At 42.3% G+C, this 27,060-nt stretch overlaps 5 protein-coding genes across 5 annotated transcripts in view; all 5 read right to left on the bottom strand.

Moving 5' to 3' along the window:
• LOC110333408 (protocadherin beta-11-like) overlaps positions 1-2,460 on the bottom strand; it is a 6,282-nt gene extending 3,822 nt beyond the window's left edge. Inside the window, exon 1 of the mRNA XM_021215003.2 lies at positions 5-2,460. Coding sequence (XP_021070662.1) covers positions 5-2,225 — 2,221 coding nt within the window. The 5' untranslated portion in view covers positions 2,226-2,460. The remainder of the gene's footprint in view (positions 1-4) is intronic.
• A 4,008-nt stretch (positions 2,461-6,468) lies between these two features.
• Positions 6,469-9,925, bottom strand: LOC110333179 (protocadherin beta-18). The gene has a single exon (XM_021214693.2). The coding sequence runs from the start codon at positions 9,691-9,693 to the stop codon at positions 7,315-7,317; it is 2,379 nt and encodes a 792-aa protein (XP_021070352.1). The 5' UTR covers positions 9,694-9,925; the 3' UTR covers positions 6,469-7,314.
• Positions 9,926-11,041: 1,116 nt separating this feature from the next.
• LOC110333169 (protocadherin beta-16-like) lies at positions 11,042-15,831 on the bottom strand. Its single transcript, XM_021214685.2, has one exon. The coding sequence runs from the start codon at positions 14,140-14,142 to the stop codon at positions 11,743-11,745; it is 2,400 nt and encodes a 799-aa protein (XP_021070344.1). The 5' UTR covers positions 14,143-15,831; the 3' UTR covers positions 11,042-11,742.
• Positions 15,832-15,838: 7 nt separating this feature from the next.
• On the bottom strand, positions 15,839-22,827 carry LOC110333167 (protocadherin beta-8-like). The gene has a single exon (XM_021214682.2). It carries the CDS (start codon positions 21,318-21,320, stop codon positions 18,867-18,869), a length of 2,454 nt encoding a protein of 817 aa, XP_021070341.1. The 5' UTR covers positions 21,321-22,827; the 3' UTR covers positions 15,839-18,866.
• Positions 22,828-22,926: 99 nt separating this feature from the next.
• LOC110333180 (protocadherin beta-7-like) lies at positions 22,927-25,693 on the bottom strand. The gene has a single exon (XM_021214695.1). It carries the CDS (start codon positions 25,577-25,579, stop codon positions 23,177-23,179), a length of 2,403 nt encoding a protein of 800 aa, XP_021070354.1. The 5' UTR covers positions 25,580-25,693; the 3' UTR covers positions 22,927-23,176.
• Positions 25,694-27,060: the final 1,367 nt, after the last annotated feature.

Genomic DNA, 27,060 nt, shown 5'->3' with positions numbered 1-27,060 from the left:
CCGCTAATGTCCACGAGATGATCAGGAAAGTGTCCCTCAGGCACAGAACAGCCACCCAGAGAGGCCGCCCTGGCCCTCCTGCACAGCCTCACCCCAACAAACAGCAGCACAGACAGGAGGAAGAGAGAAGACACAGATGCCAAGGCAATAACCAGGTACAGTGTTAGAGCGTCCTCTTCGTGCACGGGATTGCGCGCCACCTCTGGCAGAGACAGGAAGGGCTGAGAGAAGCCATCCACCACTAGCACGTGCAGCGTGACGCTGGCAGAGCGCGGAGGATCGCCATTGTCCTTGACAAGCAGCAGCAGCCTGTGCTTGGGCACATCGCGCTCGCTCAGCATCCTGGTGGTGCGCACCTCGCCATTGTGAGCCCACACGCTGAACAACCCGGGCTCCGTGGCCTTGAGCAGCTGGAATGACAGCCAGGCATTCTGGCCAGAGTCGCGATCCACAGCTACCACCTTGGTGACCAGGTAGCCAGGCTCCGCCGCCCTAGGCAGCAGCTCCGTGCAGGGCGCAGAGGCGTTCTGCATCGGGTAGAGCACGAAGGGCGCATTGTCGTTGTCGTCCAGTACCACCACGCGCACCAGGGCCTGGCTGCTGAGTGCGGGTGAGCCTTGGTCTGTGGCACTCACGTCGAACTCGAAGGCCTGCAGGGCCTCATAGTCTAATGCTCTGAGCGCGAACAGCTGCCCATTGTCAGCGTTAATGGAGACGAGCGAGGTGAGGGCCATTTGTAGGTCCTGAGCTGACAACAGCGAGTAGGTGATATGGGCATTGGAGCCAGAGTCAAAGTCTGTGGCGCTGATGGTGCCTATGTGCAATGCAGGGCTGTTATTCTCATGGACAAACATGGTGTAGGAGGTTTGAGTGAAGGCAGGGGCATTGTCATTGATATCGGACACCTGCACTGTTATGGTGTGCTGGGTTGTGAGCCTGGGTGTGCCCAGGTCCGTGACAGAGATGGTGATGTTGTATTCAGCTATGCTCTCTCTGTCCAGTGCTCCATCCGTTTCTAAGTGGTAGTAATTTTCAGTAGAAGATTTTAGCACAAACGGGAGATCCTCCGGAATAGTACAAACCATTTTGCCATTCTCACCCGAGTCCTTGTCTCGAGTACTAAAAATCATAACTAAAGTCTCTGCAGTGTTTTCTGGGATTGGACTGATAAACGATGACACAATGATTTCAGGAAAATTGTCGTTCACATCCATCACCTGAATTCTTACTGTAGATTTCCCAGAAAGTCCTCCCTGATCAGTAGCTTTAATGATTATCGAGTAGGATTCAGTTCTTTCAAAGTCCAAATAGCCTCTTAAACTTATTTCTCCAGAATGTTTATTAACTGCAAATGTTTTTCGAATATCCTCTGAAGCATGGGAAAAGGCATATGATACTTCACCATTAATTCCCGAGTCTAAATCCCAAGCCGAGGCAGTAATAAGCAGTGAGCCAAGCATGCTATTCTCTGGAACCATCACTTCATAGAACATTTGATCAAACTCGGGGGAGTTGTCATTAATATCTATGACTTCCACTCGAACCAATGCAGTCCCAGACCTGGGTGGCGTCCCTCCATCCAAAGCAGTGAGGATGAGACTGAGCTCGTGCTGCTCCTCATAATCCAACGCCTTGTCCAAAACTAGCTCTGGGTATTTCCTGCCATCAGGATTAACTCTCATTGTAATGTGGAAATGAGAGTTCTGGCTTATCACGTAGCTTTTAACAGCATTGATTCCTACATCTAAATCGACCGCACTTTCTAGCAAGAACACAGCACCAACAGGGCTGTTCTCTGGGATTTCTAAAACCATTTCCTTTTCCAAAAATATGGGGGAGTTGTCATTTACATCCATGACCTGAAGCTCAACTTGCAAAATCTTTAAGGGGTTTTTCAGTAACACCTGGAAATGGAGCACACAGGGCTCAGTGGAGCCACACAGCTCCTCACGGTCCAGCGGTTCACTTAGGAGCAAATCTCCTGTATTTATGTTCAATTGCAAAGGCAGTTTATTATCACTAGAGGCCACTTGAGCCTCTCGTGCAGACAGCTCACCCACCTGGAGTCCCAGGTCCTTTACCAAATTCCCTACCAAGGCCCCACTCAGCATTTCCTCCACCACTGAAAGTCTCCCAGCCTCAGAGTGTGCTTGAGACATTCCTAGGAAAACAAAGAGAAGCAGGACTTGCCTTGTCAGCAGATAGAGTCCCCCTTGGCTCTCCATAGTTCCTTTCCAGAAGGCTTCTGGCAGAATCACTTCTGCTCCACCACACACTTCTGCAAAACGTGCCCCTTGGTTTGTCCACAGAATCCGAAGATAAGAGGTTTCTACGTATCAGCCTCCTGGCTTCTTTTTCTTTCTAGTTTTCTGTGCTCACTTGGGCTGTGTCTGCGGCATTTAATGTAATTCCCTTTTTTCTGTAACGTTATCCTGCAGCGCCACCATGTGTCTTCACAGGTTTTCACAGTTTGATGAATGCCTCTTAAGTTTCCTTCACATCAAATTTTTCTCAGAGACAAATATTTATTTTGTGGTGATTAGTATATTTTTCATTAATGTTCTTTATGGTTCATGATGATGTCAGTGTTTGTTTTAAAGCACGTGGTAAGTACCTCAGGAGTATAACATTGGTAAGTTTAAGGTGGAAAGGGAAAAAGATAGTGTCCAGAGAATGTTTCAGAGGTTTTCTTTGGATTATGAAAGATGGCACACTTTAGGGAATACATTATATAAATTCATAGTTTAGTTCCAGTTTCTTACAAGTTACAACAATTCAGTAAGTGGTGCACAATACAATTGTGCTGTTTTGAGTAAAGGACACTCATACTCCTAAGGCTGACCTCCCCCAGGAAATATTCTGTCAACAACACACAGCAGTTCAGAGAGGAAAAATGATAGACATTTGATTTCCTAAAGAAAGCAAATTTAATCTGTAAATGAAATCAATTAATGCCATGTTTCTGCCAATGACTACTCGAGTATAGCATTAATGAGGATAGCTTTTAGTGATAGAGCCCACTCTGTGATTGCTTCACCCTGACTAGTACCATCTCTGAAACTTGGAAGGGATTTGGCCCTAGCTGGAGTTCACAATTGCCACTGAAGGAGGAGATTGTTGGGAATAAATGCTAGGAACTCATCAATGATATCCACTATTGAAAGTTTTAAAAGTACCCCAGTTCATTCGAAACAGTTCCAATTGAAAAATGCTAATTTGAGTTGAATTTTTAAAAATGTAAGTTGTATATATGGTTGAAAAAATAAACCAGCACAAAAGAGAAAATTAGAAAGGTATGTGGCCTGGATATATGCACAGCTATCTTTCCACCTTTAAAATAACCATTAACCTGATAGAAAAGTAATGATATTGAGAACTCACAAAATTAAGGTATACAGGTAGCACACATGTGTTTAATGATAGAAAGCAATGGGAAGAAACTCACTACGAAGTTTTAGGGAATGGCTAAATATCCATCACTGGAGAAACGGAAATTAACATGTTTGTCTAACAGAATAGCATTTACATTTCAGATTCAGAGAAATGGGAAGAGTAAAGTTAGTCTTGAGATGAACAAGTTATTAATTGAAACTGTATTTACAGTAAGGTTGAATTTTCTACAGAGACAGAAAAGTCACTCATAGTAGAGAATGGATTCTTGATTTGAAGAGATTAGCAATCTTTCTCTAGTCTTTGACACTTAAGTCATGCTAAACAAAAGTAGAACTTTAGATTTTTAGATTTAGATTTTTGAATTGTAAGACTTCAAGTATCTTCTCAAGCAACATTCTCAGACTGTAGAACACAAGGTGTGTTATTGACAGATAATCTCACACACAAGTTTTTCCAGAATTCTAACCTGAAAAGTGTGAAAGCTCAAATAAATTCTTATACTCACTGATGTGGCTCTGCCTAGAAAATACCTCTGCCTTAGCATGGTCACATTAGAATGAAGTCTTGCCGGCCATGCCTGTTCAATCACAGAGGGTTAATACCCAGTGTTTTAGAAGTAGAATTCTTCATTAAGAGAACACAGCTAAGGACTACAAGATATTTGAGAGGATATCTATAACATGAAGTAGAAAGGCCCAAACCAATGTCCATGGCCATAGAGATAATTTGGTGAGTAAAACACTTTCTGTGCAAAGCTGGATCTGAGTTTAATCACTAGTATCCATGTAAAAAGCAGATGTAGTACTGTACATCTTTAGTCAAAGCTCAGACAGTAGATGCGGACAAGAGAATTGCCAACACACACACACACACACACACACACACACACACACACACACCGATACAATTACAAAACAAATAGAAACAAGAGGAAATATCTGATCAATATCTCCAGAAAAATAAAATCTAAGAAACAAATGTTTCTTTACATCTTCCATGATTCTTTGTGTTTCAAATGAATGTACCCATTTCATGTTAATAACATTTGTATGGAGTATTGTTCTTATTATAAGAGAAATGATGGGTTAGAGTTGGGGCATATTAGATTATACATGCCTGTAGCTTTAATACACAAGAGGCAGAGTCAGAAAGGTTACAAATTGAAGAATACCCTGACTATGTAGTTGAAACCCCGATTCAAAGTTGAAAACGGCAACAAAACTGATTAGGAGACTTCAGTGTCCCTTACAAACTGTATAATTTTGGTAAAATTCTTCAACTTCTGTGACTTACACTTAATTTTTAGAATGACAATATGATACTAATAATATTGTACAGCATATCTTCATAATATAATCTAAGGTGGTAAATTACAAATAGGAAAAAATTAAACTTCCAATGCATACTGTTCAAAAAATAACAAAACCAAAAAACTTCTAAAAGTGTTTATCTTCCAAAAAGCAAGCTTACAAATCAAGATTGAATGATTAAATGAGCAGTGCAAGAAAGTAGAACATGGAGCAAATAGAGTGGAAATTCAAAATGAAATGAGCTTAGGATCTCATAGAACTCTTCCAGTCAATATTTAATCAAGATTTTTAGAAAATACAAATGAGAAATTATAGCAAACTAAAATGAGGGTTTTTTTTTTCTGAATTGAGAATCTCAACATCGACAGGATATATACTCATGAACAGGTTAACAAAGAAATAGCCACAGCTATAGTATTCCCAGACTACTGAGGGTAAGTTTTCCAATGCTTCCAGAATGCATGGGGAAAATTGCAGAAAAAGAGATAGGCTTTAGAATGGAATTGTCCCTGTGAAAAGTAGTTCTATACAATTAAGAAAAGGAAAAGTGCTTTTTAACATTAAGGGAGAAAATTTCAAATTATACTTTTATACCCAGTCAAACTATCAATCAAATAAAAATATTGCTTCACTGTGTAAAGTATCAAAAGTTGTTTTATTTCTGCTAAGTAAGTGCCTCTGCATCTATTTTAGTGAAATTGTCTGTCAACCAAGTAAGAAAGTAAACTCAGACATGATACTGGGTCCTATAAAAGGCTGGCAGTGTCAAAAAAGTATTGAAGCACGACAGCCACAAGGTAAACCGTCTAAAAGAAGACCTATGAATGAAAGAGCCTAGTAAATAAACACAATTAATTTGCATCTTATATATTTGAATATTTGAAGGAAAGAAGCTAATATTCAAGAGGGATATGATGTAAAAAAACAGTAGTGAGAGCAGAGAGTGCAGCTCAAGGTAACTCACTGCTTTGATTGATCACTTAACATGGAAAGAGAGGGGCAGAAAAATCACTAACCATAAATAGAAATAAATCCAAATCTAAAACAGCAACTATTAGCTTTGGAAAAAAATTTCCAAGAAAGTGTAATCATACTCCACTACTAGGTATGTACGCATAGGAAACCTATACAGGTGGGCGTTAATATTAGTTTTACTTCAGGATGGTACTCATTTAACAGGCCTTGGGTTTGAGCATAGAAACCCACAGAAACAAAACTGATAACATTTTATGATTATTCTACAAAAAAACCCTAGGATACGGGAAATGAGATCCTTTTGTATGTGTGTCTATTAATGTGAAATAAGAACTGCAAAAAGTGGTAGCACATAAAAGCTGATTATAAAGATAAGGCAGTTAAACACACCATCTGGAAGTAGATCAAAGTCAAAGAGCAACTGTGTAGAAAGGGAATAGAGATAAAATTTATTTTCTCTGTAACCTTTAATTTATTTCAATATTTAAATTTGACAACATTTAAAGTTTCAATATAACAAGAAAATTATCTTTCCAACCAGCCCATCAATATTGTCACATAAAATTTATGTTAATTTCCATGCAGACTGTCACATTGTATTAGCATTATATGACACAATCTGCCATATATGCCACCAAGAATGAGCATAAAACTGAGCTCTTGCTGGGTGGTAGTGATACACAAGTTTAATCCCAGCATTTGGGCAGCTGAGGCGGGTAGATCTCTATGAGTTTGGGGTCAGCCTGGTCTGCAGAACTAATTTCAGGACAGCCAGATCTGCATAAAGCAACTCTGGTTTGAAAAACAGAAAAGATAAAAAAGAAAGAACTCTTAAGGATGATGGGAAATAAGGGCAATGAAGTAGCCATGTTAAGGAAGCAGTATGGGGTACTTGCTTAAAAAAGGAAGAAAACAAGTGGGACACAAGAGTTAGGAATGAATGAGTCCAAAGCATAACACCGTGTGTGCAGAAGTCATTAATTAGCATGCTGGCATAAAATTATCAGAACACTCAGAATCATAAACATGCCAAGGGCTTTGTAAGGGAGGAAGGGAAGTAATAGGGGTTGCAAGGAGATTAATCAAGAGATTATCATAAACAGAATGCACAACATAGATGCATGAAACTGCCAAAAACAGACTCAATGAAAGTTAAAAGAATATACAGCTTTTAAAAGTGAGTATAAAGCATGCCTGGCTGGAGATAGAGCTCTATGGTGGAACATTTTCTTACCATGCAAAAGGCTTGGTCAATTAGTAACAAAATTTAGCAACAAAAGAAAACAGAACAACAACAAGGAAACCTCAAGCCTTAGTTTTCTATAATGAGAAATAAAACCAAGTTATCTTACACTATGAAAGAATCAAAACCTCAAATCTAAAATGACAATACTCTTCTAGAAAGAAAAGAAAACAAAAAACATAAACAAACAGACAAACAAAAAAACCCAAGCATGAAACAACCACCAAATTACTAAAGTAAAAACACTGTAACAATCTAAATGTGACCCACTTGGAAGTTGAAAACGAAGTTAGTTTTGCTGTGTAGCAACTACTATACAGCTAAATTAATATTCATATGGCTGTATTATATATTAAATGGAATGAAACATTACTCAAAATTAAATGAGAAAATTCAAAATGAAGGATTATCATCACTATTGCCTTGGGAACTATAAGCATGAACTTCAGGGTAAATCGGTTTCAAGAACTTGAAATCACTGGTTCCAGAGGAGCCTCCCATTAGACACACCTCATATTGGTAGCTCTGGGACAGTGTTCCTGTACCGCTGACGTCCACAAGGTGTCCAGGAAAGTGTCCCTCAGGCATGGAGCAGCCCCCCAGAGAGGCCGCCCTGGCCCTCCTGCACAGCCTCACCCCCACAAACAGCAGCACAGACAAGAGGAAGAGAGAAGACACAGAGGCCAAGGCAATGACCAGGTACAGCGTGAGCAAATCCTCTTCCCCTTGAGTGGGGTTGTGCGCCACATCAGGCAGAGGCAGGTAGGGCTGAGAGAAGCCATCCACCAGTAGCACCTGCAGTGTGACACTGGCAGAGCGCGGAGGCTCTCCATTGTCCTTGACAAGCAGCAGCAGCCTGTGCTTGGGCACATCGCGCTCGCTCAGCATCCTGGTGGTGCGCACCTCGCCATTGTGAGCCCACACGCTGAACAACCCGGGCTCCGTGGCCTTGAGTAGCTGGAATGACAGCCAGGCATTCTGGCCAGAGTCGCGATCCACAGCCACTACCTTGGTGACCAGATATCCGGGCTCTGCGGTCCTGGGCAGCAGCTCGGTGTAGGGCGCAGAAGCGTTCTGCATTGGGTAAAGCACGAAGGGCGCATTGTCATTGTCATCCAGCACCACCACACGCACCAGGGCCTGGCTGCTGAGCGCGGGTGAGCCTCGGTCTGTGGCACCCACGTGGAACTCGAAGGCCTGTAAGGCTTCATAGTCCAGAGCCCTGATTGCGAACAGTTGCCCGTTGTCAGCATTGATGGAGACCAGCGAGGTGAGGGTCAGCTGTGGGTTTTGGGTTGGCAGCAGCGAGTAGGTGATGTGGGCATTGGAGCCTGAGTCTGAGTCTGTGGCACTGATGGTGCCTATATGCAGGGCGGGGCTGTTGTTCTCGCGGACAAACAGGGTGTATGAGGTTTGGTTGAAGGCAGGGGCGTTGTCATTGATGTCAGAGACTTGCACTGTTATGGTGTGTTGGGTTTTGAGCCTGGGTATGCCCAGGTCGGAGACAGTGATGGTGATATTGTACTCAGCTCTGCTCTCTCTGTCCAGTGCTCCTTCTGTCATTAGGATGTAAAAATTGTCCATGGAAGGTTTTAAAAGGAAAGGTAGATTTTCTTGAATGTGGCAAACCATTTTCCCATTCTCTCCAGAGTCTCTGTCATTAATCCTAAAAACTGCCAGCACGGTTTCAGGTGAGTTCTCAACAACTTGGTTGACCAGTGATGACATGATCAGTTCAGGGGCGTTGTCATTAACGTCTAAAACCTGCACTAGAACTGTACATCTCGCCGAAAGGCCCCCACCATCAACTGCCTGTACATTTAACTTATAGGACTTTATGAACTCATAGTCAAGCAAGGCTTTGAGAGTGATTTCCCCAGAGAAAGGATTGATTTGAAAGGTTGCTCGAACATCTTCAGAAGCATCAAAAAACGAATAGGATATTTCTGCATTGGCTCCAGAGTCTACATCTTCTCCGGTGACTTTAATGACAATAAGGCCCACTGGACTGTTTTCTGGAGCCTGGGCTTCATACAGTTCTTGGGGAAACTGTGGTGCATTATCATTGATGTCCAAAACCAGAATATGTATAGTGGATGTCCCAGACCTGGATGGAGACCCACCATCAAGTGCTGTGAGTGTTAGACTGAACTCCGGCTGCTCCTCCCAATCCAGAGCTTTGTCTAGCACAAGCTCTGGATATATCATTCCTTCATCACTGTTACGAGTGGTAATATGAAAAAAAGTGTTGGGGCTGATGGTGTAGTTTTGGATGCCATTCTGTCCGCCATCTGAGTCTTGTGCTCTTTCTAATCGAAATGTTGTCCCCACAGCTGTGTTTTCTGGTATTTTTAAAATCATCTTTTTGTCCTGGAATATGGGTGAGTGATCATTTATATCCACAATTCTCAGCTCAGCCCGGTAAATCTGAAAGGGGTTATCCATTAAAATTTGGAAATACAGCATGCAGGGCTCTGTGGGGCCGCACAGCTTCTCACGGTCCAGTTTCTCGTTTGTGAGCAAATCTCCAGTGTGAGAATCCAGAAACAAGTGCTGTTTGTTATCATCAGAAATCACCCTAGTCCTCTTTGCAGCCAGCGCTTCCACCCCTAGCCCCAGATCCTTTGCTAGGTTCGCCACAAATGATCCCCTTTCTGTTTCCTCAGTCACTGAATAACGTCCAAACTCAGAATCTGCCAAACACAGTCCCCAGAGCAGGAAGAGAAATAGCACTTGCCTTTGTCTGGAGATGCATGATCCTCTGGCTGCCATTGCTGCTTCTTTCTTTACTACAGGTCTCAGCCACAGCTCCTAGCAGTCATACACCTCAGAGGTTCCTCCTAGCTGGAAGGATCTAGGATATATTTTTCCTTCTTCAGTTGTGAGGAGCCTCAGCTTTCCCTCTCATCGGTCAGAATTTTGCTTTTTTTTTTTTTTTAACTTCTAGCGCAGACTCACTTTAATTTCCCTTGCATTTCTTTAGCCTGCAGCGCCACCATGTGGTTCCAACAGATTAAAAATGGTTGTATCTAATTTTTATGTCCACACATACATCCTTATAAAATATTTCCCGTAGCATGCTATTTTGGTTTCTCATTTCTCCTTTTGTTTGATTTTTGAAAATAATGTTGAGATACACATCCGTTCAAATCGGTTCTTCACAGATTCATGGGAAAGTTAAAATTTTAACGGTTGAATAAAAGGTTTGTAGCAGTAACTTTGTTTCAACGCTGTATTGAACTCCACGCTAATTCTGTTTTGTCTCTGGCACCCGCTCATGCAAACAAAGGGGAAAATGTGAGCATGTCTTCTGATAACACATTTCATAGTTCTGGAAACAGGGGCATAGGAACACAGGGAACATGCTAACGAAATGTTTTACAAGTTCCTCAGAAAACGTATTCCAACTATATCACATTCCCTAACAGAAGCGCCACATTGCAGCCACGACTGAGCAATCACGCTGCCCCCCTCTGTGCCCCAATATGCACATGACTGTGACTTACGCACACACTCTGTTTATTATGTAAATAGAATAGCTTCTAGTTTTTATCAGAATCTACCTTTCCCTTTATACATGACCAATTTGGACAGGAACTGTGCCTTATCTCTGGTTGGAAAATCATGCAGTTAGTATTTATTGAATAAAATAATGCACAAATAAACTGCAAGGAGGACAAGAAACAGCATGTGTCCTTCAGCTCCTACCATCTTAAAATCACACTATTTCATTTCTCATACTTTGAAGTTTCTGTTGGTTTCCTTTCATTTATCTTTATTTTTTTTAAAATGGCCTTCATGGATAGAGTTAAAGAGAAGCCTTACCTTTGTTTAAACGTCCCTCTATTTACTATTTATTGTATTTGTAGTACAATCTTTTTACTGTGCCTTGAATACAGACCAGAACTACGACAAATCAGTACATATCCTAACATTGTTGAAAGCAAGGATATAGCGATAAAATATCTTCATCAAATTTTTTATTCAAAGGCCTACACTATTCTAATTTTCCCATATAAGCAAGTGACATAGATTAAACCTTAGAATGTGTTAGGAAAAAGATTAGATAGAGCCCCAAATCCCATCTCTGTTGAATGGGGAAAAAATCACACCATCTATATGATGATAAATATACATTGTTTATTCAAAAGAGTGTGACTGGATTGTAAGCCATTGACAACTCAACGCTGATCTCTAGGTTTTCATGCAGAATTAAAAGAAAAATTTATATACTTTTATTTGATGCCTTCTAATGCCAAAATTGCCTCGATTTTCACAAATTTAGGCACATCTACACAAACTCAAAATCTTACAATACTATTCTTATTTTCAGGTTCACTAGATACTTGTATCACTTATGACAGAAATTAATTTTTAAATCAAGATATATAAACAAAGAAAAATAAAACTATAAAATACTAGCATAACTTAAGACAACTATTATATATAACAAAAATCAAAGATGGCTAATCATCAAGTCTGGCAGTATAGAAAGGAAATGCAGAAATACCAACTATTATATATGTATATAGCATGCAACACAGTATTTTAATAATTCAAGAAGTCTAGGAACATAAAACATGGAGAGCAAATGAGGAAGAAAAGCTTCAGTGAATGCACTAACTGCAGAGAAAACATTTTGTTTTTCTGAGATCCTATGAAATATCTGTGGGACAAATATGAGTAAAACCAAACATTAGGCCTGAGCCTGAAAAAGGATGGGCAAAGTGAAAATTAAAATTGTTGCTAGTCACAGGTGAACAGACGTTAGCTAATCAACAAGACAATATTGGGAAGTAAATACTGTTAAGAAGCTTTCTGTTAATGATGAAATCCAAAACTATTGAGGAGTGTGGAATTTCCCTCTATTTCTTTACCGGAGCACTGGTCTAGGGAGCTAGGGAGAACTGGCTTTAAGAAGTTAAACTCGTTGGTCCCAGAAGAATCGCCCATCAGACATACATCATACTGGTAGCTCTGGGACAGGGTCCCCACACCTCTGACATCCACCAGATGGCCTGGAATGTGTCCCTCAGGCACAGAATAACCACTCAGAGAGGCCGCCCTGGCCCTCTTGCACAGCCTCACCCCCACAAACAGCAGCACAGACAAAAGGAAGAGCGAAGACACAGATGCTAAGGCTATGACCAGGTACAGTGTTAGAGCATCCTCTTCGTGCGCGGGATTGCGCGCCACCTCTGGCAGAGGCAGGTAGGGCTGAGAGAAGCCATCCACCACTAGCACGTGCAGCGTGATACTGGCAGAGCGCGGAGGATCGCCATTGTCCTTGACCAGCAGCAGCAGCCTGTGCTTGGGCACATCGCGCTCGCTCAGCATCCTGGTGGTGCGCACCTCGCCATTGTGAGCCCACACGCTGAACAGCCCGGGTTCCGTAGCCTTGAGCAGCTGGAATGACAGCCAGGCATTCTGACCAGAGTCGCGGTCCACAGCCACCACCTTTGTGACCAGGTATCCGGGCTCCGCTGCCCTGGGCAACAGTTCTGTGCAAGGCGCAGAGGAATTCTGCATCGGGTAGAGCACGAAGGGCGCATTGTCATTGTCATCCAGTACCACCACGCGCACCAGAGCCTGACTGCTGAGTGCGGGCGAACCTTGGTCTATTGCACCCACGTGGAACTCGAAGGCCTGCAGGGTCTCATAGTCCAGAGCCCTGAGAGCGAACAGCTGCCCATTGTCTGCGTTGATGGAGATGAGCGAGTCGAGGGCCAGCTGGTGGTCGTGAGGCGGCAGCAGCGAGTAGGTGATGTGGGCATTGGAGCCTGAGTCTGAGTCTGTTGCGCTGATGGTGCCTATGTGCATGGCGGGGCTGTTGTTCTCGCGGACGAACAGGGTATATGAGGTTTGGTTGAAGGCGGGGGCGTTGTCATTGGTGTCAGAGACCGCCACTGTTATGGTGTGTTGGGTTGTGAGCCTGGGTGTCCCCAGATCAGAGACAGTGATGGTGATGTTGAATTGCTCTCTTTCTTCCCTGTCAAGTGCTCTCTTGGTCACTAAAGTGTAAAAGTTCTTTCCTGAAGATTTTAGAAGAAAGGGAAGATCCTCTTCGATGGAGGCAATCATTTTTCCATTGTTCGCTGAATCAGGATCTCTAACACTGAAAACAGCAACTACCTCGTTCGGGGAGTTTTCTGGGACTGGGCTGGTAAGAGCAGATAGCATCACTTCTGGGGCATTGTCATTCACGTCCACCACCTGCAGTAACAGCGTGCATTTTCCTGAGAGACCTCCCCCATCCGTGGCCTTGATATCCACTTCATAAGAGGGAATAGTTTCAAAATCCACCTCTTTTCGTAGCCGAATTTCTCCGGTTACAGGGTTTACTTCTAACGTTTTGCTAATATCTTCTGAAGGCTGAGAAAGTGCATACAATACGTTCCCATAATCTCCACTGTCCAAGTCATTGGCTGAGACTGTGAGTACCAGAGAACCAGTGGGGCTGTTCTCGGGAATTTGCACTCGGTATGTTGGCTGCTGAAACTCGGGTGCATTATCATTGGTGTCCACTACTTCAATGAGAATCTGTGCCGTCCCAGACCGGGGAGGAGAGCCACCATCCAAAGCTGTCAGAGTTAACCTCAGCTCAGGTTCCTCCTCTCGATCCAGTTCTTTCTCCAGCACCAGCTCTGGGTACTTCCTGCCATCACTGCGGTTGCGGGTTACAACCAGGAAATGAGAGTTTGAGCTGAGCCTATAGGTCTGGATATTGTTGATTTCTACATCTGAGTCCAGAGCATTATTTAAAGGGAACGTATTTCCCAGAGCACTGTTTTCTGGTATTCTCAGTATCATTTCTCTTTCACTGAACACTGGAGAACAGTCATTTATGTCTATCACCCTCAGTTCAGCCTGAAATACCTCTAAAGGGTTTTCCATTAACACTTGGAAATGTAGAACACAAGGCTCAATGGGGCCACATAGCTCCTCTCGGTCCAGTTTCTCATTTATGAGCAAATCTCCAGATTGAAGGTTGAGCTGCAGATGCTCTTTGTTTTCCTGGGACATGATCCGAGCCCTGCGACTGGATATCTCTGCCAGTTCCACCCCCAGATCTTTCCCAAGATTTGCCACAAAGGATCCCCTCTCTGTTTCTTCCTCTATGGAATATGGACCCAGTTCTGCCCCTGCCCCAGACACATGCAGCAAAACAAGGAAAGCCAGGACTTGCCTTTGTCTCAGATTGCACATCCACGCAGTCTCCATGGCTCTTTCCTCGGCGTTTGCTTCACAGTAGCTTCACATATGTCCAGGATCGTGACAGCACTATCTCACAGTCCAGATCGTGAGAGTCAAGCCTCCAAATAGAATATTTAAGGTTTCACACTCGCCTATGCTTTGGCCGAAAAAGGCACAGCCTTTGCTTCTAGATGGTGAGAAACTGGCCCTGCCGAGGGAATTACAGAAGCAATTTCTATGATCTGTCTTCTTAACCTGCAGCGCCACCGTGCGGTCTCATGGAGCCTTACATTTTCAGATTTAAAGGCAAAATTCTCCAAGACCTGTGGACTAAACTATGGAACGTCAATCACTGGCTTCTTTTTCTAAGTTGCTTTCATGTGTATGGACAAAACACTGAGGTATTGTATGAAAACAAGTACAAAAGTAAATTCTCACCCATGGTGTTGAGTATGTAATGCTGCTGCCGCTGTGTCAATAACCAAATGAGATAGTGTACTCAACATTTAACCCGAGAACACACATTGAGGGGTAAAAATGTCTCAAAAATAACCTGGGGACTGTTTTGCATGCACATATTTTCCACCATACACAGTATAGAGTAACAAATGAGTAGACAATGCAAAGTTTCAACCTGCAAATTCTACACAATATAGACATGCTTTATTAAAGTACAGATGGATTGCTTCTTCCCTTCAACTTCCAAGGGAGAGAAGTGTAGGTTTTCCCAATGTTCAACTACCAGAAAATTATTTCATAAATAGACATATGTGGACCTTGATTGATTCTTATATTTGGCATAAATAGTGTCTGTGATTTGGGATATAATGTATACTTAAATATATCCTTCCATTTAAAAGTATAAAGTTCTGAGCCTTTTAATATAGCAACCCTGTGATTTGCTCATCATCAAGGTCAGTTTTGGAGCGTATATCTTACACCAAAGAAGAACCTTGCATCCTTTAACAACTATTTTCTCCTTCCCCTATGCAGAGCCTAAAGGAATGATTAGTCTCCTTTTCTGGTCTCTACTGATTTTCTATTGTAAACTTCCATATGACCAGAGTGGCAGAATGTGTGGACCTCGTGGTTATCTTTCCTTCCCTTAGCCTGACGCTTTTATGGTTCATCCAAATTCTAGCATGTGTCAGTATTTCATTACTTTTTCCAGCTCATGCAGGCTCATGTGTACTTGGACATCTGGAACGTTTCTACCCCTTTGCTCTTCTGAATATTGTTTCTATGAAGATTTATGTACCTAATTTTTTGTGGACATATTTTTATTTCTCTAGGAGTTGAATTGCTTACTGTATGATAGCTCTATGTTTGACCACTTGAAAATCTGGCAGGCTGTCTTTAAAAATGGCTGCAGCATTTTATACTTTGTCAGCCAGGTGTCAGGGTTTCAATATTATGACATCCTCCCCCAAATCTGAATTTTTTTTTGGTTCCTGCCATCCAAGCAGGTCTGAGTGAATTTCTGTGATGTTGATTTGTGTTTCCCTGATGAGGTTGTTGCACAGTTTTTCATGTGCATATTAGCCATAGGTATATCTTCTTCAGAAAATAAATGCCTATTCTGAGTTTTGCTTATTTTTAATTGAATTATTCATCTTTTAATAATTGAGTTGTGAGAGTTTGAAAAATCGATTTAGATTTTTAAATCTATTATAAAACAGAGTTTAAATTCTATATTGAATTTAGATTGAAATGGGATCATCTTTGTATTTTTTGTTTGTTTGTTCATAGAATTTGAATGAGTCGCAGTGAAAATTCACAATGGACAGGACAGGGAGTTCAGTGATAGAGCACATTTAGCATTTGTGAAGTTCAGGGTCTGAACTCCAGTACCACACAAACGCTGATGCCCTTATCAATTCATAGTTTTTGGTAATGGCTCTATAAGTTTGTTTAATTAGATTCCTTAAGTCAATGAGGCCTAAACTCTTGTTATAATGATCTTTATGTGCCTCCATTTGACAGTTGGTGGTATTGCTGGGCAGAATAATAGCCACTCAAATATACCATAGAATCTGTAATTATATTATATAATCTGGCAAGAAAATCCTTTGCAAAGCTGATTAAGTTAAAGATTCTTCAAATAGGAGATTGACCTTCATTATCTAAACAGGATATTTATCAAATTTATCAATTTGGATAAAGAACTTTTATTCAAGAAGATTTTCAGACTGGGTCAGAGGAAATGGCTATACAAGCAATGTTACATGCTGTGAAGTTGAAGGAACCATGCACCATGTGATGTGGAAAATATCTGGATGGAAAAGACAAAAAAGGTTCTATAAAGTCTCCATAACACAATGTATTCCCATGGACTTCTCTTGTCAGTTCAATTAGACACTTATTGTTTTTTTATTTACAAAACTATGGGATAATACATTTTATTGTTTTAAGCAATTTCTTGTGAATTTTCTGACAGCAACAGAGAATCAAAACAGGACATAAATATGGATTATTGTGCCAAAACACCAAAAACTGATAGCTTCTATATAAATAGTATTATTATTTTAAGTGCTAAAGAATTTCTTATTCAGTTGTGATGATTCATTCTTTTTAAAAAGCCATGTATGGCCTTCTGATGTTTTATAGCATTATTTAAATGAAGGCATCAATGGGCATTATTTTGCCAAAGATAAAAGGTTAACTGTAACAGAAAATAATTAGAAACATCATTTTCTACAGAATTTCAAGAATCTCTCAGTTATTTAAGTGTGAAAATTCATCCAGAACATTGCTCGTAGTTTTCTTAAAATTAGTTTTCAGCTAAACTTCTAGAAAGCAATTGCTTTCAAACACATACACAATGCTGAAGTGAGCTTAAGATATTCAATTTTAATAATGGGCTCACTGTATACAAAGCATATAATACGTTAGAGTTTATAGAGGATGACTGAGAGACCGATACAAGGTTCAATAAACACAATCATAGAGTGATTCTGCTGCCCATATAGGACAGCTCACTTCCACAATAAAGCATGTGACTCATTGAGTACCCACAAGAATATAACCAGGCTGACTTCTTCATCATGAAGAGCAGTTGTAGTGTGATTCAATTTGACTTAGGTCATTGATTTTTGTGAGTGTTTTGAGTTATTTTCTAAGCAGTGTAGTCACTGCTATAGAAAGAAATACAAACTATGAACTAAAGATTACATTTACACAAAGTCATTTTATTCATGGAATGGGAAAGATTTCTTCTCTCCATAGGAAAATAATGCTACCAGTATATTCTTGTCAGTATAGCATATTACTAAGAACTGGGTCATTAGAATCAGGTAACTAGGATTATATCTCAGACTTTTCCTTTTATTGCCCAGAATTGTGACCAGTTAGTCAGTGTTTCCACAGAGCTCTCTGACTAGTCTAGATAATTGAGCAATGAAGGTAGACATCAACTTTAGACCTCAACATACAGAGACGCAAGGGCATCTGCAAGCACACATGAACCAACAGGCACACATACAAACACTCAAATAGATTCCATAGCACAAGAACTGATCATAGCATAAAAGCTAAAATAATGACATGGGACTTCCTTTATTTCTGAATGTTTAAAAAGTCTTAGAAATTGGCAATGCAGGGAATAATATGAGAACTCCTGAGTTGCCAGGGACCATCTTAGCTAAGTTCATTCCTTGCTACTTTGGCCCGTCACTCCTATCACAGAGCCAACATGGGTATTTGTGCGCTCATCATACCATGAACATCCCAGAGAGAACATAGCATGAACAAAGGGTGAAATCCCTTTCCAGGTGAGACATCTTCCTTTACAAGTGTTCTTGGGCATTTACAGTGGCAGATCAGAGAGACAGTCCTTACTTGGCATGTATAGGACCCCCCTCCCAGTTTATCTTCAACTGAAGAGCTGTGGAAGGTACCACATTTTACATCTCACTATAATCTAGCCATATGCCCTTCTCTATTTGCTAGAAAAAAAAAGGACAGTGAAAATGTATTCTTTTAGCTAAGCACATGACTGACAAGAAAGAAATGTGGAATGACAACAAAGAAGGAAAGAAATAAATATTAGCTGATGCAGTTTCTCTGACTGGCAAGCATTTAACAGGAGTGAAAACTCAATGTTACTGCCATGCTCATTCAACTTACCAGGTAAGTAAGGGACAACTTTCTGAAACCTCAACACCAACCAAAAAACAAGCAAGCAAGCAAGTAAACAAACAAACAAAGTAGAAAGTGGTTTAAAGTAGTGACAGGAAAACTAATAGCAAGCTAGCGAGGAGCCATGTGGCTATGTAAGATTTTTAAGAGAAAACATCAACAAAGACAGTTAGTCCAGTAGAGGCCAAATAAAGCAAAAGGCAGACCCCTCAGTGAGCCCCTCGTTCTCCTATCTGATTAGACCTCGTTGTGTTTGAGCATTGCTAAGTAGTGTGTATTCAGTAGTTAACAATGAGTGGGAGAACACACCCTGAATTCCATCTGATTGGGTTGAATTGATTTCTCCTTTTTTTTCCTTTTGTACATCCCCAAACCATCCCAGAACAAAGATTTGTGCAACTAGTGACACATTAAACAAACAAACAAACAAACAAATAAACATAAGATTAGAACATTTCATCTTCTAGTCTGGAGAAAAGCTGAGATACTTTCTAAAACCACGGAGAGAATAGCCTGCAAACAAGTTTTAAGTGTGCTTTAAAAGTTCAAAATGGGCACAGCAAGAAAAGCAGTTTGAGTATATGACAAAACCCATTACACAGGATGAAAAGCTGTTATTTTAACTGAATACCAAAACTCCAGTCGTTCCTAGAGTTGGGATTTTCTCCCATTTCTGGTCTTAGAGAATGGTCTTGAAAATTAGGTAAAATTGGTTTCAGATATTTGAACTCACCAGTCCCAGAGTCTCCGGTAAGACACACCTCATATTGGTAGCTCTGAGACAGGGTCCCTGCCCCGCTGACGTCCACCAGGTGGCCAGGAAAGTGTCCCTCAGGCACAGAGCAGCCACCCAGAGAGGCCGCCCTGGCCCTCCTGCACAGCCTCACCCCCACAAACAGCAGCACAGACAGGAGGAAGAGAGAAGACACAGAGGCCAAGGCAATGACCAGGTACAATGTAAGCTCACTGTCCTCATGATCAGGATCACGCGCCACCTCTGGCAGAGACAGGTAGGGCTGAGAGAAGCCATCCACCACTAGCACGTGCAGCGTGACACTGGCAGAGCGCGGAGGCTCTCCATTATCCTTGACCACCACTAGCAGCTTGTGCTTGGGCACATCTCTCTCGCTCAGCATCCTGGTGGTGCGCACCTCACCATTGTGCGCCCACATGCTGAACAGACCGGGCTCCGTAGCCTTGAGCAGCTGGAAGGACAGCCAGGCATTCTGGCCAGAGTCACAGTCCACAGCCACCACCTTGGTGACCAGGTATCCAGGCTCTGCCGACCTGGGCAGCAACTCAGTGGAGGGCGCAGAAGCGTTCTGCAGCGGGTAGAGCACAAAGGGCGAATTATCATTGTCGTCCAGTACTACCACGCGCACCAGAGCCTGGCTGCTGAGCGCGGGCGAGCCTCCATCTGTGGCGCACACATGGAATTCAAAGGTCTGCAGGGCCTCATAATCCAGTGCCCTGAGCGCGAACAGCTGCCCATTGTCAGCGTTGATGGAGATGAAAGAGGCGAGGGCCAGCTGGTGGTCGTAGGGTGGCAGCAGCGAGTAGGTGATGTGGGCATTGGAGCCCGAGTCTGAGTCTGTGGCGCTGATGGTGCCTATGTGCAGGGCAGGGCTGTTGTTCTCGCGGATGAACATGGTATAGGAGGTTTGGGTGAAGATGGGGGCGTTGTCGTTGATGTCAGAGACCTGCACTGTTAAGTTGACTTGTGTTTTCAGGATGGGACTCCCCATGTCTGCAGCGGTGATGGTGATGTTATATTCTGCTACATTCTCTCTGTCCAGTGGTTTTTGTGATAACAGCGTATAAAAGTTTTCCCCAGAAGGCTTTAGGAAGAAGGGTAGATCGTCCTGAATAGAACAACTTATTTTCCCATTTTCTCCCGAATCTAGATCAGAAACGCTAAAAACTGCCACCATAGTTTCTGGTAAGTTCTCAAGGATGGAGTTGGTAAATGCAGATAGGATAATCTCTGGAGCGTGGTCATTCACATCCATGACTTGGGTCAGAATCGTGCATTTTCCAGAAAAGGTCCCAGCATCTCTTGCTTCAATATTGAATTCATAGGACTGAGTCTTTTCAAAATCAAGGTGTTCTTTCAATCGCACTTCCCCTGTCAACGGATGGATTGAAAATGTTTTGCTAATATCATCTGAAACCTGGAAAAGTGAATAGGAGATCTCTCCATTGACTCCAATGTCCTTGTCTGTAGCAGAGACAGTGATGATCAGAAAGCCTATTGGACTATCCTCAGGGATCTGCACCCTGTAAAGAAGCTGCTCAAATTGAGGAGCGTTATCATTGAAGTCCAGGACTTCAATGTGGACTTCAGTGGTTCCAGACCTAGGTGGAGAGCCGCCATCCTGTGCTGTGAGGGTTAGCCTGAGCTCAGCTTCCTCCTCTCTATCCAGTGCTCTGTCTAGTACCAGTTCAGGGTATTTCTTGCCATCGCTGCGTTTCCGAGTGAGCACATGAAAATAGGAATTGGAACTGACCAGATAGTTGTCAATACCGTTTTGGCCTACATCCATGTCCTGAGCATTCTTCAGAGGAAATGTAGCTCCAGGAAGACTGCTTTCTGATATCTTTAGCATGATCTCTTTGTCCAGGAATTCTGGAGAGTGGTCATTTATGTCTGTGACTTCTAGCTCAGCTTGAAAAATATCCAAGGGGTTGTCTAGCAACACTTGGAAGCTTAGCAAGCAAGGCTCTGTTTGCCCACACAGTTCTTCCCTGTCCACTTTCTCATTTAACAGCAAATCCCCCGTCTCCTGATCCAGCTGCAAATGTAGTTTGTTACCTTTAGAAATGACCTTAGCTCCTCTCCGGGAGAGTTCCAGCTGCCCAAGACCCAAGTCTTTTACTAAATTGGTTACAAAGGACCTACCCTCCTTTTCCTCCACCACAGAATAGCGCCTCAGTTCCCCTGCAATCGTTAGAGGGAAACCTAATAGGAGAAAGAAAAACAGGACTTGCCTTTGCCTGCAAATGAGCTTCCTGCTGGCCTCCATTGTTCTTGGTGGTACAGCTCCTGAAGGATGTTTCAGCAGAACCATAAACTGCACTGGTATCTGGTACTGTAGTTGTCTCACCAGATACCTGAGAATTCTTTCAGTCCTTTTCTGAGGGCTGAGACCTCCTTTCTGAAGCCTCCAGTCCGGGCTTCTCTGGGCTTCTGGGCTTCTGCAGGATTTTTTTTTCTTTCCCCCTATTAATGGAACCACAACTGCCTTCTAGGTTTTACTTTCTTATCCTGCAGCGCCGCCTTGTGTTCTCACAGCATCTTAACATTTTGTGTGACAAAAATGGATGTTAAAAACCTAAAGCTACCTTTATCTGGCAGTGGGCACGATAAAAGTCCCACCTCCCTTATTGCTGTGCCTTCTTGGGCAGACAATTTCCTGGAGGTCACACAAGAGAAATGCCATTGCTGGAGAGTTTTCAATAGTTCTTATTGAGTTTGGGGCAAAAGGTGCATATTTAAGTAACAACCTGTAAGGAAAAATATTTGCAAGACAAATATACACGTGTTTGCATGTATGTTTCTAGTAACTGAAGATTTGGGGAATTATATACTTTTAGTGTGATGAACCACAGAAAGAATAGCTGTGATTCTTGGGCAAATTATTTATCCTCTTTGCCCTAGATTCCTTATCTACAGATGAGATAATAGTGCCTAGGTCCAAGGACTGTTGTGTGTCCTCCATTTTTACAAACAAGAAACAGGAGTTTCTGGAGGGAGAGTAATGGAACACTATATGGAAATTTGATGTAGAGAACTCCCTCCTTTTCCTCTCCTTCTTCTCCCCATCTCCTCTTGGTTCCTGAGACAAGGTCTCTCTATGTAGCCTTTGGGTATCATGGAACTCTTTCATAGATCAGGCTGCTTCCAAATTCAGAGACCCCCCTGTATCAGCCTCCCAATTATTGGGATTAAAGGTGTTTTACCATGTCCAACACTCAACTTTTTTAGACCTTAAGATTTAGTTAAGTGAGAGCTTTAATAGTAGTCGGATAATAAACCTCCAAGGGGTGTGAGTGTGTGCCAGTTTATAAGGAAGTGAGACTTCAGGCTAAGCGGAGCATTGCTATTTATGAATACAGGAGAGGCTGATGAGCAATGTGATTATGACACATGATATTTAGTAATAGAAAACAGTAAAAAAAAGAAAACAGTATAATGTTGTTTCCAAGTCACCTGTCCGGAGATGGACAGAACAAGGAACCTTCCACACTTCAAACAAGAAAAACAAAACAGAAACAATTAGGAGATGCTCTGCTCTGCCAGTTAATAATTATGGATCTTACCAAGTCTCTACAAACTTCTACTTGCTCATTATTGAGATACCTCTACTCATTGGCTTCTTCTGAAATAAAGGAGGAGATAGGCTGAGGCCTGTGGTAGCTGCACCTTTAAAGTCTGGGGCAGGAAAATCAAAAGTTCAAAGCTATCCTGGACACGGACATAGTGAGACCATGTCCCCAAGGTGATGAAATTATGTATGATGAACAGTAATTACTAAAGAAACTTTAAAAAATTTATATAATATAATCCTCTCAAAATGTAGGGTAAGTCTACATTTATATGTAATTCCAATAGACACAGAACATAGTTATAAATGAAAAAAAATGTAGACATGGAAAAACAGTTTAAACCATCTCTACCAAGATTTGTTGTTTAATAGATCGCAGTTCAACAAATCTTAAAAAACAAAGAGAAGACAAATTAAATTTGAGATAGCACACAACACATGCATGTCATAAATTAAAGAAAAGGTTCTTGGGAATAAATACAGGTATTCTTTTCTGTCCTAAATTAGTTAACTTCTAGATGTTAACATGAAATCATTCTTTACACCACAAGGGTATAGTTTACATTAGAGCTTCATTCATGGGTAGAAGGGTTTAGTTTTTATTCTATTTCTCTCCCTGTGCTTTCGGTTAGGAAGTTAGGGGCAATTGGACTTAGAAACTTAAATTCACTGGTTATCCCTGATCCTCCAGTCAGACACACCTCATACTGGTAGTTCTGGGACAGGGTCCCTCCACCGCTGACATCCACGAGGTGGCCAGGAAACTGTTCCTCAGGCACAAAACAGACACCTGGAGAGGCCGCCCTGGCCTTCCTGCAGAGTCTTACTCCAATGAACAGCAGCACAGACACCAGGAAGAGAGAAGACACAGAGGCCAAGGCAATGACCAGGTAGAGTGTTAGTACATCTTCTTCTTGTGCAGGGTCGCGCGCCACCTCTGGCAGAGGCAGGTATGGCTGAGAGAAGCCATCGACCAGCAACACATGCAGTGTGACACTGGCAGAGCGCGGAGGCTCTCCATTATCCTTGACCACCACTAGCAGCTTGTGCTTGGGCACATCTCTCTCGCTCAGTAGCCTGGTGGTGCGCACCTCGCCATTGTGCGCCCACACACTAAACAGTCCAGGCTCCGTGGCCTTAAGCAACTGAAATGACAGCCAGGCGTTCTGGCCAGAATCGCGGTCAACTGCCACCACCTTGGTGACCAGGTAGCTAGGATCCGCAGCCCTGGGCAGCAGCTCAGTGCAGGATGCAGAGGCGTTCTGCATTGGGTAGAGCACGAAGGGTGCATTGTCATTGTCGTCCAGTATCACCACGCGCACCAGAGCCTGACTGCTGAGTGCGGGCGAGCCTTGGTCTATTGCCCCCACGTGGAACTCGAAGGCCTGCAGGACCTCATAGTCCAGAGCCCTGAGCGCAAACAGCTGCCCGTTGTCTACGTTGATGGAGATGAGCGAGTCGAGGGCCAGCTGGTGGTCGTGAGGCGGCAGCAGCGAGTAGGTGATGTGGGCATTAGAGCCTGAGTCTGAGTCTGTTGCGCTGATGGTGCCTATGTGCAGAGCGGGGCTGTTGTTCTCGAGGACAAACATGGTGTAGGAGGTTTGAGTGAAGGCCGGGGCATTGTCGTTGATGTCGGCCACCTGCACTGTTATGGTGTGCTGGGTTGTGAGCCTGGGTGTGCCCAGGTCGGTGACTGTGATGGTGATGTTGTACTCAGTGTTTGATTCTCTATCTAAAGGCTTCTCTGTTACCAGAGTATAGAAATTTTCCACAGATGGCTTCAGGACGAAAGGGAGATCATTTGCAACGGAGCACAGGGTTTTCCCATTGTTCCCTGAATCTCTATCTCTAATTCTAAAAACAGCAACAACGGTCTCTGGGGAATTTTCTGGAATTGGGCTATTAAGTGACGACAAGAGAAATTCAGGTGGATTATCATTCACGTCCATTACCTCTACAACCACAGTACATTTCCCAGAAAGTCCACCACCGTCTCTGGCCTGAATAGTTATCGAATAAGTTTGAATTGCTTCATAGTTGAGTTCGTGTTTAAGATAAAGTTCGCCAGATGTAGAATTGATTTGAAACGTTTGGAGAATTCTTTCTGTGGCATAAAAAAATGTGTAGGCTATTTGTCCATAGCTTCCTGTGTCTAAGTCCCTGGCAGACACAGCGACAACCAAGGAACCAACAGGGGTGTTTTCAGGTGACTGAACTTTGTAAAGCGACTGCACGAATTGAGGGGAGTTGTCATTTATGTCCAACACCAAGATTTGCACCAAGGCTGTCCCAGATCTGGGTGGAGAGCCACCATCTAAGGCTGTGAGAGTTAAAGTGAATTCTGGTATTTCTTCCCGGTCCAGCATTTTATCCAGTACCAGTTCAGGAATGATAGTCCCCTCCCCTCCATCATGCACGTGAATGTGGAAATAATCATTGGGGCTGATGGTGTAGTTACTCAGGCTGTTCGTTCCCACATCGGAATCCTGTGCCCTCTCCAAGAGAAACGTCGCCCCTGGAGTGGTACTTTCTGATATTTTCAAGTGCATTTCTTTGTCTAGAAATACTGGAGAATTATCATTTATATCTTTGACATGTAGTGCAGCACGATAAATCTGAAATGGTCTTTCCAACAGCAACTGGAAAGTCAGTACACAGGGCTCTGTGGGGCCGCACAGTTCCTCTCGGTCCAATTTCTCATTTAGAATTAGTTCTCCAGTAAGCGGACTGAGCAGTAAAAATCGCGTGTTCTGGTCTGAAACAATTCTAGCTTCCCGGTCTGACAGTTCCCCCAGCCCCAACCCCAGATCCTTTGCTAGATTGGCCAGGAAAGTGCCTCTCTCGGTTTCCTCTGCCACAGAATACTGAAGCTGTTCGGCGCTAGCCCAAGACGCTCCCAGAAACACACAAAGAAACAGTACTTGCCTTTTCTGCACAGCTTGCTCCAATCTGGCCTCCATTCTTTCCAAGACTTTCAAAATAAAACCCCAAATTCCTTCCATTTAGCCTCAAGCAGCTCCCTGGAATCCTTAGGAATGACCTGGACACTAGCAATTCCTGCGAGAAGAGAGAGGTGCCTTCTCCAGGGCTTGTTACCGCTAACTATATCATTTCCTATGGCTTTGTCGGAAGTCTGGAATATATCCTTTGTGTATCCCTCCCCTTTCCCTTTCCGTCCCTTTCCTCTTTTTAGCCTGCAGCGCCACCTTGCGTTTTGTGAGTGCTATTCTCTTTCTCAAAGTAGAACAAGAACAACAACAAAAAATCATCTTGGATTAAAAGCACTCCTCACCAGGGTTTATACTTAACTCGGACTCCCTACCAAAATTTAAGAAAATCTGAAAACTTCTTGTTTCAAAAGTTGATAGTAAAGAATATAAAATAGAATCAAGCCTCCACTAAGAAGCCAAATATTGTGTTATTTCTAAGCCACTTAGTAATAATACAGAACTAAGGTTTTTTTTTTTCCCCTTCAGTTTGTGAGTTGGACAATTCTTCCACTTTCAAAGTCTTTACTCTTCTACAATACTTTGTGCTCCATAGTTTTTACACTTAAGTTGCCCTAAGTACTGTATATTGGTATTAATGGCCAAGATCTCCAATACCCAGCGAATGCTCTCGTACTGCCTGAAGAAAGTAGGTCAGCTTTGTATTTGTGGAGTTGCTTCTATAACGCATCTTTATGATTTTTTCATCAAGGATGCTTTCCTTTCTCTCACAAAAATGTTTTTTTAAAACATTTGTTTAAATCATCCATGTGGTTATTTAGCTTTTAAATTCTTGAGTCCTTAATATAAATTAAGCTTATCCATGATGACTTAATTTTGATGCACAGGTAAATTTAACACATCAACCTGCTTTTAGGTTTCCCTTTATGTTTCTACCGTTTAACTTAAATGGTTTGTGTAGTCGATTGTCATCCTGACCTCATAGGATGGTGAGGAATCATTTCATCTTCTTTTACAGACCAGAAAAGAGGAAGATGTATTGTTTCCTTCTACAAGCTTAGTTACAATTTTCCTTTTAAATATTCCAAGTCTGGTGCTTTCATTAGTTGTAGATCTTTATCTTATTCATTCTGTCCTGGGCTATAAGTCTGTTCAGAATTTTAAAAAATCCTTTTATTTAATAAAAGCCATTTTCTAGTTTTCACATTTGTTAGCAGTATTTATCTTTTCCTAATATTGTCAGCAGTGTCTCATATCCTATCTACCTTCTTGTGATGAGACTTGTAAGAACTTCAGATTATTGACAGCTTTAAAATCCATGTCCCCCCCAAATAAAATCTAACCTTTATCTCAAGAAAAAAACCTACCACCACCAACAAAAAACCCAGGAACACCAACAGGTGTAAAATACAATGAGTCTGCCTTTTTTTCACATTCTCTGGCTTTTAGTCACACCTCTGCTACTGATTTTTAAAATGTATCTTAGTCTGAGACATCAACTGGGTCCTTTGTAAGATGGGTTACATTTGAAGTCT

Source organism: Mus pahari, chromosome 15, assembly GCF_900095145.1.
Source record: "Mus pahari chromosome 15, PAHARI_EIJ_v1.1, whole genome shotgun sequence".
Taxonomy (NCBI): Eukaryota; Metazoa; Chordata; class Mammalia; order Rodentia; family Muridae; genus Mus; species Mus pahari.
This window is presented reverse-complemented; position numbering and strand designations above follow the sequence as displayed.